The following is a 17645-nucleotide window of genomic DNA, read 5'->3' as shown; positions in this document are numbered from 1 at the left end:
ATACTTCCCAAAGGTCAGTGAATACCATGATCACAACACCAGAGGGAGCTCCACAAATCATGTGAAACCCAGATTCGGCTCAAACAAGGGACTAAACACGTTTCGCAATTATGCCACATCATTGTGGAACGCCCTACCCAAAGCTGTAAAGGAATGTGAATCACTACCCACTTTCAAAAACACTCTCAAAGAACACCTACGGGAGACTACAATTCGAAACTGGCCTCTACAAATGTCCTAACCCAGTTGTACAGTAAAGACCAAGTATGGCTTTGTCAGTATTCCAATGTACAGTGTCCCCCCGTCTACCCAACCCCCCCCCCCCCCCCACCTCCAATGTACAGCCCCACCCAACCCCACCCCACCTACCCAACCTCCTCCAATGTACAGTTTCTATGTCAAATGTATGTCAGTATTCCAATGTACAGTGTACAGTTGTACAATTGTATGTATTGAGCTGTACTGTACTGTACCCATTCTGCAATCTGTTAATAAACTTTTCAATCAATCAATCAATCAATCAATCAATCAATCAAACCACAATTTGGCTTGACCTTTGCAAATCTGATTAAGTTGGCACACACACACACACACACACACACACACACACACACACACACACACACACACACACACACACACACACACACACACACACACACACACACACACACACACACACACACACACACACACACACACACACACACACACACACACACACACACACACACACACACACACACACTATCTCACCCCCACCCAGGAACCAGTTTTGTTGTAAACCTGATGAACGAGAAAGAGACACACTAGATGCATGTGACACACACACACACACACACACACATGAAACTAAAACATTGAGGACCCACATACCGGTGGAACAAGATTACCCTCCAGACAGGAGCCAGAATGAGTGAATTACCATGTTAATGGCTAGAACGAAAGTCAGCCTTTGTGATCAAATAAATGTATTGTCATTATGCTATGTGGACCAGTCGACTCCAGTACCAGGTAAGGTAATATCGGATATCCCTACTACAGACCCAAACTGTCCGTGTCACTGAGAGATTATTTTGTATCCTGTGAATTTGCTGTAATCTACCGCTGATGCCCTGCTGAATAAATCGACTGAGAACCTGAAGCCATTGACTTTCAAACCTGTATCCAAGCGTCTACTTTCTTGCCGTGCATTGATCAGTTGCCATCGTTGTTTACAAAGTCACAGCTGATTTGTAACTTCATTAATTGTGCCAGAAACCCAGGGACGATAAACCAGAATTAAGACCGAACCGACAAAAAGAAACAAACAACTTTTGGACCTCGCCAGCAGAACTCTTCAAACAACTAAGGGGGACATCGCTATATTCTTCAAACACTGAGTTTCCTTTCTTCAAAAGCTGAAGGTGAGTAGAACTGCAACATGTTAACAAAATGTGAAATTGTGTACCACTGCCAGAAGGAGAGAATGACTGATTTGGGGAGGAAAGTAACATGTTGGCAGACATTGATATACGCTGCATGTAACTCCTCTCAAGCACAGCAGACACAAGTGGTTTCCTTTCGACGGGTTTATTAAAGGCTTGGTCCTCCAATCCACCTCCAATCCACCGTGAAAACTTAAACAGAAACATAAGTTGCGTCAGGTCAACACAAACAATAATATACACGGTATGAAAACAACACGTCAGCAAAGCAAAATACAAACAAACATTTAAATACCTCGTTGGCTGCATGCTACATAAAAAGGGGTCTTATTCTTCTGTTCTTGGTAACAGTCTTGATAGTGGTACACATAGTGGTACACTTTTAGAATTAGGAGAGTCTGTACAACTCGTCTCCGACCATCCCTGTCGCTTGCTCGCAGGTGTCTTAATCAGTCCCAAAGGTAAAACGCGACAGCAGCCTAACGGGACACCATATATAACCAGACGTCTAAAAATGAATATATTATAAATTGTAGCAAATTAAATAATAAAGAAAATAAGAAATGAAACAAATACATTCTCAAATATTACACTTACAAACTGAAATAACATATAAATGATGAAACCATATAATGGCCACAGCTACACTGCATTTCAGTAGAAATATTGCATCCTGATTGATCACATTGCAAATTTAGTACACAAATATCAGATATATACATACACAGAGTATCAGGTTAAAACTCACACAGTTAACACATAGAAGACACTTGATCTTGGGAGAGATTATAGTGTTAAAATGGGGGAGGGAGTGAGGCTATATGCAGTATGTCTGACCAGTTAAATACATTTAAATTAGAGGACTATGACTGGAGTGTGGAGTGTATGAAAAATTTAACACTTAGTAGTGATTGAATGGTGAATATTTGTGTGAATATGTATGGTACAAGTGTTGAATGTATATTTTATTGTTTTTGATTGATATTTTTACTGTATCAAAAGAGGCATTAGCTCCTTAGAACTATGTAGAGGGTTGCTTATAAAGAAATTGCCTTGCTGTTAAATACACACAGATAGAGGATAAAGAGGACACTGCTATTTCTGGAGTATAATTCAGGAGTATAATTAGTTATTAGATAAAGGACATTGCTTTGTCCTTACAGATAAAGATGTCGGCAGTTGGGGTACTGCAGGAGAGGCAGATTGCAGACAGGAACAGACAGGTTAAAAAATGTTATCTCATTCTGATTGACCTCACTGTGCTGTCAATTACATTAGGGGCAGTTATATTGGCGACAGGCCTTCATTCCCAAACAGTGGACGATGGCCGGTTGGTATGCATACTGGACAAAGCCAGTTAGTACTTGTGTAAATGACACAGCTGATGACACGGTTGGTTCACACTTTGCACGACAGGGAAAGGTGTCAAAGGTATTAGTGTTTTTATAGGAAATAACTTGTGTGACTCAGTATGTTGGCTATACATCCCATTCAACATTCATTTTGAATATCACAGCGGAAGTAGATGAAGAAGGAGTATCAAAATATATAGGCTCATTAGCTCAGTTCCCTCGGTCACATTCAATGATAATCCCAAGTGATGCAAGATGGTCTGCATTAAGTATGACTCCGTCATATTACCCTCCACACAGGAGCCAGAATGAGTGAATTACCATGTTAATGTCTAGAACGAAAGTCAGCCTTTGTGATCAAATAAATGTATTGTTGGGCGGCTAGGTGGTGCAGTGGGCAAGGCGCTCACCACCAATGCAGGAGACGCTGGGTTCGAGCCCAGCTCTCCGCATTGCTATCAGCTTGGCTGGTCGTTCATACTAATACAATTGGCAGTATTAGGGGGTGGGAAGCTGATGGGTGGGGATCGGACGTTGTGGACAGCGACTCCTACAGGTCGGTTGGTGCGCTTGCGCAGCAGAATCAGGAAGCGACGGGGGCGGCGTGTCCCTCCCACGCAGACCCCCGACGCTGAGAGATTGCGCTGTGCAGGTGAAAAGATGCGACGGCTGCTTCCTCGAGTACCGGAGGGGACACGTGATGTAAGGCTTCATCCACATTGCAGCCGGCTTGTGGGAGGCATGGTCTAACAGCGTTCGAGACAGGGGAGGGTAGAATTGGACGACACGAAATTGGGATGGGAGAAAAATAGAAAATAGGAGAAAAAGTAGATAAAAAAAATAAAAGAAAATGTATTGTCATTATGCTATGTGGACCAGTCGACTCCAGTACCAGGTAGTGTGTGTGTGTGTGTGTGTTCCTCACTCAATTGTTAATTACATTATAACTGGTTTGTGATCTGCCTGATGACATCAGGTTCCTTCTTGCTCAGTCAGTATTGATTGGGGTGAACGCTTCTCAGAGCTCCTTTAATCGACATCTTTGTTTGGCATTCTGTCCATATTGTTTCTTAATAACAATTTGTGCTGTTTACTGTTTAATAACCAAAAATACACTACACCAGGTATTAACTATATAATGTCTTTATCTATAGACTCATAACATATAAGCCAGACCTTAACTATATAATGTATAGACCCTACTAAGTGTGTCTGACTCTTACCACCACAGACTACAATGTATAACAACGTATATCATGATGTATGACGTATATTATGCCAGAATAGAATAGAATAGAAATACTTTTATTATCCTGTGGAAAATTTGACACTGCAAATCACTCAACATTTAAACATTTAGACAGAACAGGTCACAAATTAGAATAGTAAAACGAATCAAATCAAGTTGCCTAGGATAAGAGTAGAGTAAAATAGAATAAAAATGGAATAAAATATACAGTAAATAAATACAGTAAAAATCAAGAGTCAAGTCAAGTCAAGAGTTTTAATTGTCACGGCATACAGGTATACAATGAAATGCGGCTGGTCTTGCCCGCGACGATGTGCAATACAGTGGTACAACATATAATAGCATCCAATAAAAATACAGTGGTACAACATATTAATAGAATCCAGTAAAAAACAACAGTGCAATAAACAGGTACATGGTGTGCCATCTCGGTATCTGTACATAGTATTTACAGAGCATATAGGACATGCTAGGTAGCTTTAGTAGTGCAATACACTGTTCCTGATGTTATACTAATTTAAAGTGGCCTTTCCTCTGGCCATAAGTGTGCGTATGTGCGGCATGAGTGTTAAAGTGGCTGCTAGTGTGTGAGCGTGCTCAGCGTGCGTGTCGTGTATGTGCTTGTGTGTGCTTGTGTGTGGATAGTTCAGTTTCTGTGTCTCTCAATGTTCATTGTTCAAGGCTCTGATGGCCTGGGGGAAGAAGCTTAGCCTAAGCCTCTCCGTCCTAGTAGCTGGGGTTCGCAGGCGTCTGCCTGACCTCAGCAGCTGGAACAGGCTGTTATTGGGGTGGTGGGGGTCTTTCATTATCCTGCAGGCTCTGGATTTGCACCTCTTGTTGTATAGAGCCTGCAGGGGAGGTAGCGCAATACCCGTGGTACGCTCGGCTGAGCGCACCACTCTCTGTAGGGCCTTCTTGTCCTGTGCCGTGCTGTTCCCATACCAGGCAGTGATGTTTCCGGGCAAGATGCTCTCTACAGCTCCTGAGTAGAAGGACTGGAGTATCTTCCCCGATACTCTGAACTTCCTTAACTGTCTCAGGTGGTAGAGGTGCTGCTTCGCTTTCTTTACTACTGTGTCTATGTGTGTTGACCATGTCAGATCCTCTGAGATGTGGACCCCCAGGTACTTGAAGCTGCTCACCCTGTCCACGGTAGCCCCGTTAATCATCAGTGGTGTGTGTGTCTCCTGCTGTCCTCTCCTATAATCCACGATCAGCTCCTTGGTTTTACCAATGTTCAGGAGCAGGCTGTTGTCCTGGCACCAACGTTCCAGTACCTCAACCTCCTCTCGGTAGGCCTTCTCGTCGTTGTCCGAGATCAGCCCCACCACCACCGTGTCGTCGGCGAACTTCACTATGGAGTTGGAGCTGAACTTGGCCACACAATCGTGTGTGTAGAGTGAGTACAGCAGGGGGCTTAGAACACAGCCCTGGGGGGACCCGATGCTCAGGGTGATGGTGTTGGAGGTCTGACCCCCCACCCTGACCGCCTGGGGTCCTTCACTCAGAAAGTCCAGTACCCAGGCGCTCAGGGCGGAGCTCAGACCTAGCTCGATCAGCTTGTCCACCAGTCTGGTGGGGACTATGGTGTTGAACGCTGAGCTGTAGTCAATGAACAACAGTCTCACATAGCCCCCCTTCTGACGGTCAAGGTGGGAGAGAGTGCTGTGCAGTACCTGGGAGACCGCGTCGTCAGTGGACCTGTTTGTCCTGTATGCAAATTGCATAGGGTCCATATCACTGGGGAGAGAGGCACAAATGTGGTCCTTGACCAGCCTCTCGAAACATTTCATGACCACAGAGGTCATAAAATTTATAATAGAGGTCAAATATACTGAGGTCTACAGTAGGTGTAATATTGCACAGTGCTGTTTCAAACTAAGTCCAGGAAGATGGTAACTGCCACTCTGTGCTCAGTGATGCAGTGAGGCATGCATTGTATAGTCTGATGGCTGTTGGAATGAAGGACTTCCTGTGCCGTTCAGTGCTGCATTTGGGTAGTGTGAGCCTAGCACTGAACCTGCTCCTCCTGTCAGCCAAGTCTGTGTATAGTGGGTGGGAGGGGTTTTCCCTGATGGCCTGGAGCTTAGCAAGGCTCCTCCTCTCCGCCACCCTCGCTAGGGAGTCCAGCTCCACCCCAACCACGCTACTGGCCTTCTTGACCAGCTTATCCAGCCTGTTTGTGTCCCCTGCTCTCAGACCGCCAGGATGGATAAGTTTGACCTAAAGAAATATTCTGCATCAGAGGAGGGTCTTCTGGAACGGCTGCCAATGGTCAAAGCCTGCAGTACAGCTCTGTAAGTATTCTGTCTAGATAATTAACAGCTCTGTAAGTGTTCTGTCATATTTAGATAATGAATTGTTCTGTCTAGATAATATGTAGATAATTAACAGCTCGGTAAGTGTTCTGTAATATCTAGATAATTTAGTGTTCTATCTAGATAATATGTAGAAAATAAAGTGTTCTGTCTAGATACTATTCTAGATAATTAGGTGTGCTGTGTAGATAATGTCTAGGTAATATTACCATGATTAAATTCTGAAAGAAATTTCTGAAGAAAATGCTCTGAAGATGCTCTGTAATGTAATGTTAAATAGCGACCTCTAGGAAAAAAGCCCTGTTTGGTATTGTACTTTGTTTACATTTTTTGTTTTGGTCTAATGTGTGGGTTGGAGTTTAGTAACTTATTATACAGTGAATTTCTCAAGACCTGAGGTGTGACCAGTAATATCAACCGCTCCCCCTATCCCCACTCAACTCCATCGATATAGGTAGAACAAGGTTTAGCAGGTATATATACAGGTAGAACAAGGTTAAGAGGTGTAGCAGGTATATATACAGGTAGAACAAGGTTAAGAGGTGTAGCAGGTATATATACAGGTAGAACAAGGTTAAGAGGTGTAGCAGGGAGATGTATTGGATTTAAATAATTATAATAATAATAATAATAATAATAATAATAATAATAATAAATACTATTAATTAATTCGCAAATCTCTCCTTTCCGATATAAGGAGCCATTGAATATGTTTGCACATGGTCCTTCATGCCCTCATAAGTAGCTGGCTGGGCATTTCTGTATGCAAATTCAAACTTCTTATGAGGAAACTTACGAGAATGTTAGTGAATTAGGCTGGGTTTTGTTCCTGTGGATTTGTGGGAGTAAATACTAAATTGGGGTTGACTTAGTATGGAGTACTGTATATTTGCACAGGATAGACTTAGGTTAGTAATATAATATTGTGCCAGTAATAGACCAAGGATAGTTAGTTATATTTGTACCAGGCTTAGGTTAGAGGTATACACATTTGAACTGAGGCAGACTTAGAATAGAGTTATGTTCTGTATATTTATACCAAAGCAGACATAGGATAGAGATTTGTAGACCTGGGATAGTATGGAGTTATGCATATTTGTACCAGGGTAGACTTAGGATAGTGTTAGGTCTGTATATTTATACCAAGGTGGGCTGTACACACATTTATATTATTCATTATTCATTGATTATTATTGAGTATTCATATGCTTCACCTAGTCACTCACTCAAGATATTTTAAGAGGAAGCAGCCCTGTGTTTACTTGATCTTATTACTATATATTGTATCTGTATTTAGTTTCTTATTCCCACCTGTACCTCTCCTTTGTCTTATTCTCATTGCTGTTACTGCTTTGACACCTCCATTTCCCTACAGGGGCTAATACAGGTTTTTCTTGTCTTATTTGAGAGCATCATCAATAACCGGTTTGATGATATTGCGAGTGGATGTACTGGGTCTGTTGCTCAATTTCCCAGTACTACCGACCTATACATGCCATGTACTGGTACAGTATCATCTGTCACATGGCTTCTGCTTGGTAGTCAGTGTAGTGTGAAGGACAACTACAGCTCCACCTTTATCAGCTGGTCGGATGAGAATGGAGTTGTCCTATAGCTCTTTGTGTGCATGATGTTTTGTTTAAAAAAGGGAATGTTGCATTTGAGTCTGGGAATGTCCTGTTGCATTTGCTTGCTGTACGTGTTTATGGCAGGGCATCTGGTGCCCAGAGGTATGAATGGACAGGGGTGGATATGTATTCAAATAAAATACTTGTCGTTGACGGATTTGAAAGATATTAGAGAATTGTGCGTTTCTTAAGTTTCATCCAAACTGGATCAGAACTGTAGAAGCTATGGCAGGTACAGACAGCTTTGTGTAGCATCACCCTTGTGCGTTTATGTTTACCCTTAATATTGATTTCAATGGACAATGGTGGAAATTAATTAAATTAAAATACTTGTCGTTGACTGATTTGAAACATATTTGAGAATTGTTGGCCTACAGGATATGTGCAACATTTCATCCAAACTGGATCAGAACTGTAGGAGCTATGGCTGGTACAGACAGACACACAGACAGAATCACAGACAGGAGTGAAAACAATGCTTCCTATCACTGTGTGCACTGGTGTAATTAATTCATAATTCACACAACCCCATCTTGTTCTATGGTTGTTGATAACTCCTTCTTAATATTCATGTACTTTCTCATCCTTTCTTTTCCAAGAATCATTTTTTTATTTTAATTTTTTTTTTTCATCTTCGTTCTATTTTATATTTTCATTCTATATATTTTATTTCTGCTGCAGGACAGGAAACTCTGTAAATCAGTTGCTCTACTGAGTGTTAGGGTTAGTTTAATGACTACTGACTACTTTTTACCTGTATAAATGAATAAATAAATAAATATTTCCTGCATGCTGGGTTCATTCTGGTTTCCTTCCCATCCATCTTCATTCAGGCTGGAGGGCTGTGAACTCTCAGAGAGATCCTGTGAAGCTCTGGCCTCAGTTCTCAGCTCTACCTCCTCCAGTCTGAGAGAGCTGGACCTGAGTGACAACAAGCTGCAGGATTCAGGAGTGGAGCTGCTCTCTGCTGGACTGAAGAGTCCACACTGTAAACTGGAGAAACTCTGGTCAGTATTTATTGAGACACATTTTACTCAAAGAAATTTAACAAAATGTAGAATTGTAAAAAGAAAAAGAAAATAAATGTATATTTGTATATGAAATTAAGTGATTTGTAAACCCAAAGCTTATAGGTGTATCAACTACATTACAAGGTCACTCTGTCATTTCCATTTTTTCATCTTCGTTCTATTTACATTCTATATATTTTCTTTCTGCTGCAGGACATGAAACTCTGTAAATCAGTTGCTCTACTTAGTGTTAGGGTTAGTTTAATGACTACTGACTACTTTTTACCTGTATAAATAATGAAATATTTCCTGCATGCTGGGTTCATTCTGGTTTCCTTCCCATCCATCTTCATTCAGGCTGAACACCTGTTACCTCTCAGAGAGATCCTGTGAAGCTCTGGCCTCAGTTCTCAGCTCTACCTCCTCCAGTCTGAGAGAGCTGCACCTGAGTGGCAACAAGCTGCAGGATTCAGGAGTGAAGCTGCTCTCTGTTGGACTGAAGAGTCCACACTGTACACTGGAGACTCTCGGGTCAGTATTATATTGAAACACATTTTACTCAAAGAAATGTAACAAAATGTAGAATTGTAAAAAGAAAAAGAAAATAAATGTCTATTTATATATATGAAATGAAGTGATTTTAAAAACCAAAGCTTATACTGTAGGTGTATCAACTACATTACAAGGTCACTCTGTCATTTCCATATTGTAAACTGTTGCCAGAGAGCTGATTACCAGAGCTGAGGCTTTGTGTAGCATCACCCTTGTGTGTTTATGTTTACCCTTAATATTGATTTCAATGGACAGTGGTGGAAATGAATTAAATTAAAATACTAGTCATTGACTGATTTTAAACATATTTGAGAATTGTTGGCCCACAGGATATGTGCAACATTTCATCCAAACTGGATCAGAACTGTAGGAGCTATGGCTGGTACAGACAGACACACAGACAGAATCACAGACAGGAGTGAAAACAATGCTTCCTCTCACTGTGTGCACTGGTGTAATTAATTCATAATTCACACAACCTCATCTTGTTCTATGGTTGTTGATAAATCCTTCTTAATATTCATGTACTTTCTCATCCTTTGATTTGATTATTTTTTATTTGAAATCTTTATTTCGAACATGTAAATGAATACAAACACAATAAATAACTAAACAAAATCAAAATCAAAACAAAACTCAAACAAAATAATAACTAAACAAAAGCAAAACATAACTCAATTTACATGTTCAAAAAGGAGTAGGAAGAAGTATACACTTATTTAATCCTACCCCGGCCTTTTCCACTACTCAAATGAGTGTAATAATTTAAAACATTAAAAAAAAATATATATATATATATATATATATATACAGTATATGCAAAAAATATATATATATATGTAAAACATGAAAGAAATAAAAGAAAAATGTAAACACCCATGAATATCAAGTCCCTTCCTCATCCCTGTACCTTGTGAACATCATTTCCTTATACATCAGTTTGAATTGTCTCATGTTTGGACATTGCTTTAGCACCTTTCTTTTCCAAGAATTGTTTTTAATTTTTTTTCTTTTTTCATCTTCCTTCTATTTTCTATTTACATTCTATATATTTTCTTTGTGCTGCAGGACAGGAAACTCTGTACATCAGTTGTACTACTCAGTGTTAGGGTTAGTTTAATGACTACTGACTACTTTTTACCTGTATAAATAAATAAATATTTCCTGCATGCTGGGTTCATTCTGGTTTCCTTCCCATCCATCTTCATTCAGGCTGTGGCGCTGTAATCTCTCAGAGAGATCCTGTGAAGCTCTGGCCTCAGTTCTCAGCTCTACCTCCTCCAGTCTGAGAGAGCTGAACCTGAGTAAGAACATCCTGCAGGATTCAGGAGTGGAGCTGCTCTCTGCTGGACTGAAGAGTCCACACTGTAAACTGGAGAAACTCTGGTCAGTATTATATTGAGACACATTTTACTCAAAGAAATGTAACAAAATGTAGAATTGTAAAAAGAAAATAAATTTATATTTTTATGTATGAAATGAAGTGATTTTAAAACCCAAAGCTTATAGGTGTATCAACTACATTACAAGGTCACTCTGTCATTTCCATATTGTAAACTGTTGTCAGAGAGCTGATTACCAGAGCTGAGGCTTTGTGTAGCATCACCCTTGTGCGTTTATGTTTACCCTTAATATTGATTTCAATGGACAGTGGTGGAAATGAATTAAATTAAAATACTTGTCATTGACTGATTTTAAACATATTTGAGAATTGTTGGCCCACAGGATATGTGCAACATTTCATCTAAACTGGATCAGAACTGTAGGAGCTATGGCTGGTACAGACAGACACACAGACACACAGACAGAACCACAGACAGGAGTGAAAACAATGCTTCCTCTCACTGTGTGCACTGGTGTAATGAATTCATAATTCACACAACCTCATCTTGTTCTATGGTTGTTAATAAATCCTTCTTAATATTCATCTACTTTCTCATCCTTTTCTTTTCCAAGACAATATTAAAAAAAAAATCATCTTCGTTCTATTTTCATTCTATATATTTTCTTTCTGCTGCAGGACAGGAAACTCTGTAAATCAGTTGCTCTACTTAGTGTTAGGGTTAGTTTAATGACTACTGACTACTTTTTACCTGTATAAATAAATAAATACTTCCTGCATGCTGGGTTCATTCTGGTTTCATTCCCATCCATCTTCATTCAGGCTGGAGGACTGTAAACTCTCAAGGAGATCCTGTAAAGCTCTGGCCTCAGTTCTCAGATCTACCTCCTCCAGTCTGAGAGAGCTGGACCTGAGTCACAACGACCTGCAGGATTCAGGAGTGGAGCTGCTCTCTGTTGGACTGAAGAGTCCACACTGTACACTGGAGACTCTCTGGTCAGTATTATATTGAGACACATTTTACTCAAAGAAATGTAACAAAATGTAGAATTGTAAAAAGAAAAAGAAAATAAATGTATATTTATATATATGAAATGAAGTGATTTTAAAACCCAAAGCTTATACTGTAGGTGTATCAACTACATTACAAGGTCACTCTGTCATTTCCATATTGTAAACTGTTTCCAGAGAGCTGATTACAGTACCTAACAGAAATATGTAAGTTAAAATGTGAGGCCGAACTTGGGATGGGCAATAGCCCTACAGGTTGTGAATTATTAAATAGTGACATTACGTTAGACGAGGTACAGAGTGTAGTGGACAGAGCGAAACTGAAGAAAGCTATGGGTATTGAGGAGTTGTCGAACGAGGTCCTTAAAACTCCCTATCTGCTGAATGTATTACACTGTTTATATCAAACTTGTTTTAACACAGGCACCATCCCCTCGATATGGAACAAGTCCATTATTAAGCCCATCCCCAAATCTGCAAAAGCTGACCCTAGAGTCCCACTAAATTACAGAGGTATTAGTTTGATCAGCACAGTTTATAAATTATACTCAAGTGTTCTTAATAATAGATTAAATAAATACTTAGAATATAATGAAATGTTGGTGGATGAGCAGAATGGGTTTAGGGCTAAGAGAGCTTGTATTGATCAAGTTTTTGTTTTATCATCGGTGGTGAGAGCCAGATTGGACGAGGGCAAGAATACATTTGTTTGTTTTGTTGACTTTAAAAAAGCCTTTGACTGGATTAATAGAGAGCTTTTGGACTATAAATTAATCTGTTCTGGTATTGATGGACTATTTTATAAGGCTATCAAAAGCCTGTATAAGGCCCCATCTGCCTGTCTGCAGCTGAATGATGTTAGGACCGGCTGGTTCCCCACCCCATTCGGTGTAAAACAGGGAGATGTGCTTTCTCCTACTTTATTCGCCCTTTATGTTAACGACCTGGCGCAAGAAATCAAGCAAGCCAATCTTGGTATTCCAATAGATAATATAATCCTAAGTATTTTATTGTACGCTGATGATATTGTTTTGTTTGCAGAAAATGAAGCAAATTTACAAAACATGTTGAATATTATGAGTTCTTGGTGCATGAAATGGAGACTTGCGATTAACAGTGAAAAAACACAGATTATGCACTTTAGGAAAAAACACGAACAGCAGAGTAGTCATAAGTTTCAATTTGGACCAACGCCCCTGATTTACACACATTCTTATAAATATCTTGGTTTCACCTTTAATGAGTACATGTGCTTCATAGAAGGAAGGAAAATAATGTCTGAGTCAGCAGGAAGGGCGCTAGGGGGCGTGTTGAGTAAAATGAAAGTGTGCACTGACCTTGGGTTTTCAACATTTACACAATTATTTGATTCAATGGTGGGTTCTGTTTTGTTTTATGCTGCTGGAGTATGGGGTTTTGATGATGCACCTGAATGTAATGCGATCCAGAACCGGGCCATAAGATACTTTTTAGGAGTCCATAAATACACACCAAAAGGGGCTATAGAAGGGGACATGGGGTGGGATTCTTGCTTGGTCAAGCAAAAAGGTGAAATGGTGAGGTTATGGAACCGCCTGGTCCAGCTGCCAAATGGCAGGGTGACTAAAAAGATTTTTAATTGGGACAGAGCACACGGTCATCCCTGGTCAAGAGAGATGTCTATGATTTTTTCTTCTACTGACTTGAGTATGATTTTTATGAACAATTTGCAGTGTAAGGTTCACATAATTAAAACAAAATTATCAACAATCCATCAGGATAAGTGGAAGGTGGAGATTTTGAAAAAACCTAAACTTAGAAAATATATTGCAATTAAAAATGAGTATTTTACTGAACCTTATGTAATGTTAAACTTAAAGAGAAGACGGAGGTCTCTGTGTGCCCAGTTGAGGTCTGGCACCCTGCCATTGGCTGTGGAAGTGGGTAGATTCCAGGGTAAACCTGAGGAGGAGCGGTTGTGTGTTCTGTGTGATCTGGGAGTGGTGGAGGATGAATATCATTTTGTTTTTTATTGCCCTTTGTACACCACTTTGAGGAGGGCTTTATTTGAAAAAATTCAAATTGGAAACCCAGATTTGTTTTGGCAGTCTGAGAGCTGTATGTTGAGTTTTTTTTTTGTGGAGGACATCTTCGGTTTTGCAGGATTTTTGGAGAAGGCATGGCACCTGAGACAAAACACACTGTATCCTATAATTGTATTTGAATTCACCTTGTTTTTCTGTTTATTTACATTGAGTACAGCTTGTGTTATATTACGTTTTATTGTATTTTCTTGTATTTTTTTTTATGGCCATCTTGGTCTATGTCATTTGTTAAGTAATTGGTAAAGTATATTATTATATACTTATTGTTATGTGTCTTGTAAGCCCATATGGGCTGGGCATACATCTGTATGTAAGACACGAAAATAAAAAATATCAAATAAAAAAAAAAAAAAACAGAGCTGAGGCTTTGTGTAGCATCACCCTTGTGCGTTTATGTTTACCCTTAATATTGATTTCAATGGACAATGGTGGAAATTAATTTAATTAAAGTACTTGTCGTTGACTGATTTTAAATATATTTGAGAATTGTTGGCCTACAGGATATGTGCGACATTTCATCCAAACTGGATCAGAACTGTAGGAGCTATGGCTGGTACAGACAGATACACAGACAGAACCACAGACAGGAGTGAAAACAATGCTTCCTCTCACTGTGTGCACTGCTGTAATTAATTCATAATTCACACAACCTCATCTTGTTCTATGGTTGTTAATAAATCCTTCTTAATATTCATGTACTTTCTCATCCTTTCTTTTCCAAGACAATATATAAAAAAAAAATCATCTTCGTTCTATTTTCATTCTATACATTTTCTTTCTGCTGCAGGACATGAAACTCTGTAAATCAGTTGCTCTACTGAGTGTTAGGGTTAGTTTAATGACTACTGACTACTTTTTACCTGTATAAATAATGAAATATTTCCTGCATGCTTGGTTCATTCTGGTTTCCTTCCCATCCATCTTCATTCAGGCTGGAGGGCTGTGACCTCTCAGAGAGATCCTGTAAAGCTCTGGCCTCAGTTCTCAGATCTACCTCCTCCAGTCTGAGAGAGCTGCACCTGAGTGACAACAAGCTGCAGGATTCAGGAGTGAAGCTGCTCTCTGCTGGACTGAAGAGTCCACACTGTACACTGGAGACTCTCAGGTCAGTATTATATTGAGACACATTTTACTCAAAGAAATGTAACAAAATGTAGAATTGTAAAAAGAAAAAGAAAATAAATGTCTATTTATATATATGAAATGAAGTGATTTTAAAACCCAAAGCTTATAGGTGTATCAACTACATTACAAGGTCACTCTGTCATTTCCATATTGTAAACTGTTGCCAGAGAGCTGATTACCAGAGCTGAGGCTTTGTGTAGCATCACCCTTGTGCGTTTATGTTTACCCTTAATTTTGATTTCAATTGACAATGGTGGAAATTAATTAAATTAAAATACTTGTCGTTGACTGATTTTAAATATATTTGAGAATTGCTGGCCTACAGGATATGTGCAACATTTCATCCAAACTGGATCAGAACTGTAGGAGCTATGGCTGGTACAGACAGACACACAGACAGAACCACAGACAGGAGTGAAAACAATGCTTCCTCTCACTGTGTGCACTGGTGTAATTAATTCATAATTCACACAACCTCATCTTGTTCTATGGTTGTTGATAAATCCTTCTTAATATTCATGTACTTTCTCATCCTTTGATTTGATTTTTTTTAATTTGCAATCTTTATTTCGAACATGTAAATGAATACAAACACAATAAATAACTAAACAAAATCAAAACATAACTCAAACAAAATAATAACTAAACAAAAGCAAAACATAACTCAATTTACATGTTCGAAAAGGAGTAGGAAGAAGTATACACTTATTTAATCCTACCCCGGCCTTTTCCACTACTCAAATGAGTGTACTAATTTAAAACATTAAAAAAATATATATGTATATATATATATATATATATATATATATATATATATATATATATATATATATATATATATATATATATATATACAGTATATGCAAAAAAAAGAAAAAAATATATATATGTAAAACATGAAATAAATAAAATAAAAATGTAAACACCCATGAATATCAAGTCCCTTCCTCATCCCTGTACCTCGTGACCATCATTTCCTTATACATCAGTTTGAATTGTCTCATGTTTGGACATTGCTTTAGCACCTTTCTTTTCCAAGAATTGTTTTTAATTTTTTTTTCTTTTTTCATCTTCATTCTATTTTCTATTTACATTCTATATATTTTCTTTGTGCTGCAGGACAGGAAACTCTGTACATCAGTTGTACTACTCAGTGTTAGGGTTAGTTTAATGACTACTGACTACTTTTTACCTGTATAAATAAATAAATATTTCCTGCATGCTGGGTTCATTCTGGTTTCCTTCCCATCCATCTTCATTCAGGCTGTGGCACTGTTACCTCTCAGAGAGATCCTGTGAAGCTCTGGCCTCAGTTCTCAGCTCTACCTCCTCCAGTCTGAGAGAGCTGAACCTGAGTAAGAACATCCTGCAGGATTCAGGAGTGAAGCTGCTCTCTGTTGGACTGAAGAGTCCACACTGTAAACTGGGGAAACTCTGGTCAGTATTATATTGAGACACATTTTACCCAAAGAAATGTAACAAAATGTAGAATTGTAAAAAGAAAATAAATGTATATTTTTATGTATGAAATGAAGTGATTTTAAAACCCAAAGCTTATAGGTGTATCAACTACATTACAAGGTCACTCTGTCATTTCCATATTGTAAACTGTTGCCAGAGAGCTGATTACCAGAGCTGAGGCTTTGTGTAGCATCACCCTTGTGCGTTTATGTTTACCCTTAATATTGATTTCAATGGACAGTGGTGGAAATTAATTAAATTAAAATACTTGTCATTGACTGATTTTAAACATATTTGAGAATTGTTGGCCCACAGGATATGTGCGACATTTCATCCAAACTGGATCAGAACTGTAGGAGCTATGGCTGGTACAGACAGACACACAGACAGAACCACAGACAGGAGTGAAAACAATGCTTCCTCTCACTGTGTGCACTGGTGTAATTCATTCATAATTCACACAACCTCATCTTGTTCTATGGTTGTTAATAAATCCTTCTTAATATTCATGTACTTTCTCATCCTTTTGATTTGATTTTTTTTATTTGAAATCTTTATTTCGAACATGTAAATGAATACAAACAAAATAATAACTAAACAAAAGCAAAACATAACTCAATTTACATGTTCGAAAAGGAGTAGGAAGAAGTATACACTTATTTAATCCTACCCCTTTTCCACTACTCAAATGAGTGTACTAATTTAAAACATAAAAAAAAACTATATATATATATATATGCAAAAAAAATTAAAATAAAAACTATATATGTAAAACATGAAAGAAAAAAAACAAATTTAAACACCCGTGAATATCAAGTCCCTTCCTCATCCCTGTACCTCGTGAACATCATTTCCTTATACATCAGTTTGAATTGTCTCATGTTTGGACATTGCTTTAGCACCTTTCTTTTCCAAGAATTGTTTTTTATTTTAATTTTCTTTTCATCTTCGTTCTATTTTCTAATTACATTCTATATATTTTCTTTGTGCTGCCGGACAGGAAACTCTGTACATCAGTTGTACTACTCAGTGTTAGGGTTAGTTTAATGACTACTGACTACTTTTTACCTGTATAAATAAATAAAT

General features: G+C 38.6%; 1 protein-coding gene across 1 annotated transcript in view; it reads left to right on the top strand.

The window, feature by feature from the left end:
- Window positions 1-989: 989 nt before the first annotated feature.
- LOC311230750 (uncharacterized protein) overlaps window positions 990-17645 on the top strand; it is a gene marked incomplete at its 3' end in the record, with an annotated part of 39288 nt that continues 22632 nt past the window's right edge. Inside the window, exons 1-9 of the mRNA XM_084317108.1 lie at window positions 990-1019; window positions 1258-1406; window positions 6228-6325; window positions 8808-8981; window positions 9342-9515; window positions 10749-10922; window positions 11701-11874; window positions 14905-15078; window positions 16362-16535. Coding sequence (XP_084173234.1) covers window positions 6237-6325; window positions 8808-8981; window positions 9342-9515; window positions 10749-10922; window positions 11701-11874; window positions 14905-15078; window positions 16362-16535 — 1133 coding nt within the window. The 5' untranslated portion in view covers window positions 990-1019; window positions 1258-1406; window positions 6228-6236. The remainder of the gene's footprint in view (window positions 1020-1257; window positions 1407-6227; window positions 6326-8807; window positions 8982-9341; window positions 9516-10748; window positions 10923-11700; window positions 11875-14904; window positions 15079-16361; window positions 16536-17645) is intronic.

The sequence above is a fragment of the Notolepis coatsorum genome (assembly GCF_963971535.1).
Source record: "Notolepis coatsorum genome assembly, chromosome: 6".
NCBI classification, from domain to species: Eukaryota; Metazoa; Chordata; class Actinopteri; order Aulopiformes; family Paralepididae; genus Notolepis; species Notolepis coatsorum.
Note: the sequence above shows the minus strand (reverse complement) of the source record. Positions and strands in the feature narration are given on the sequence as shown.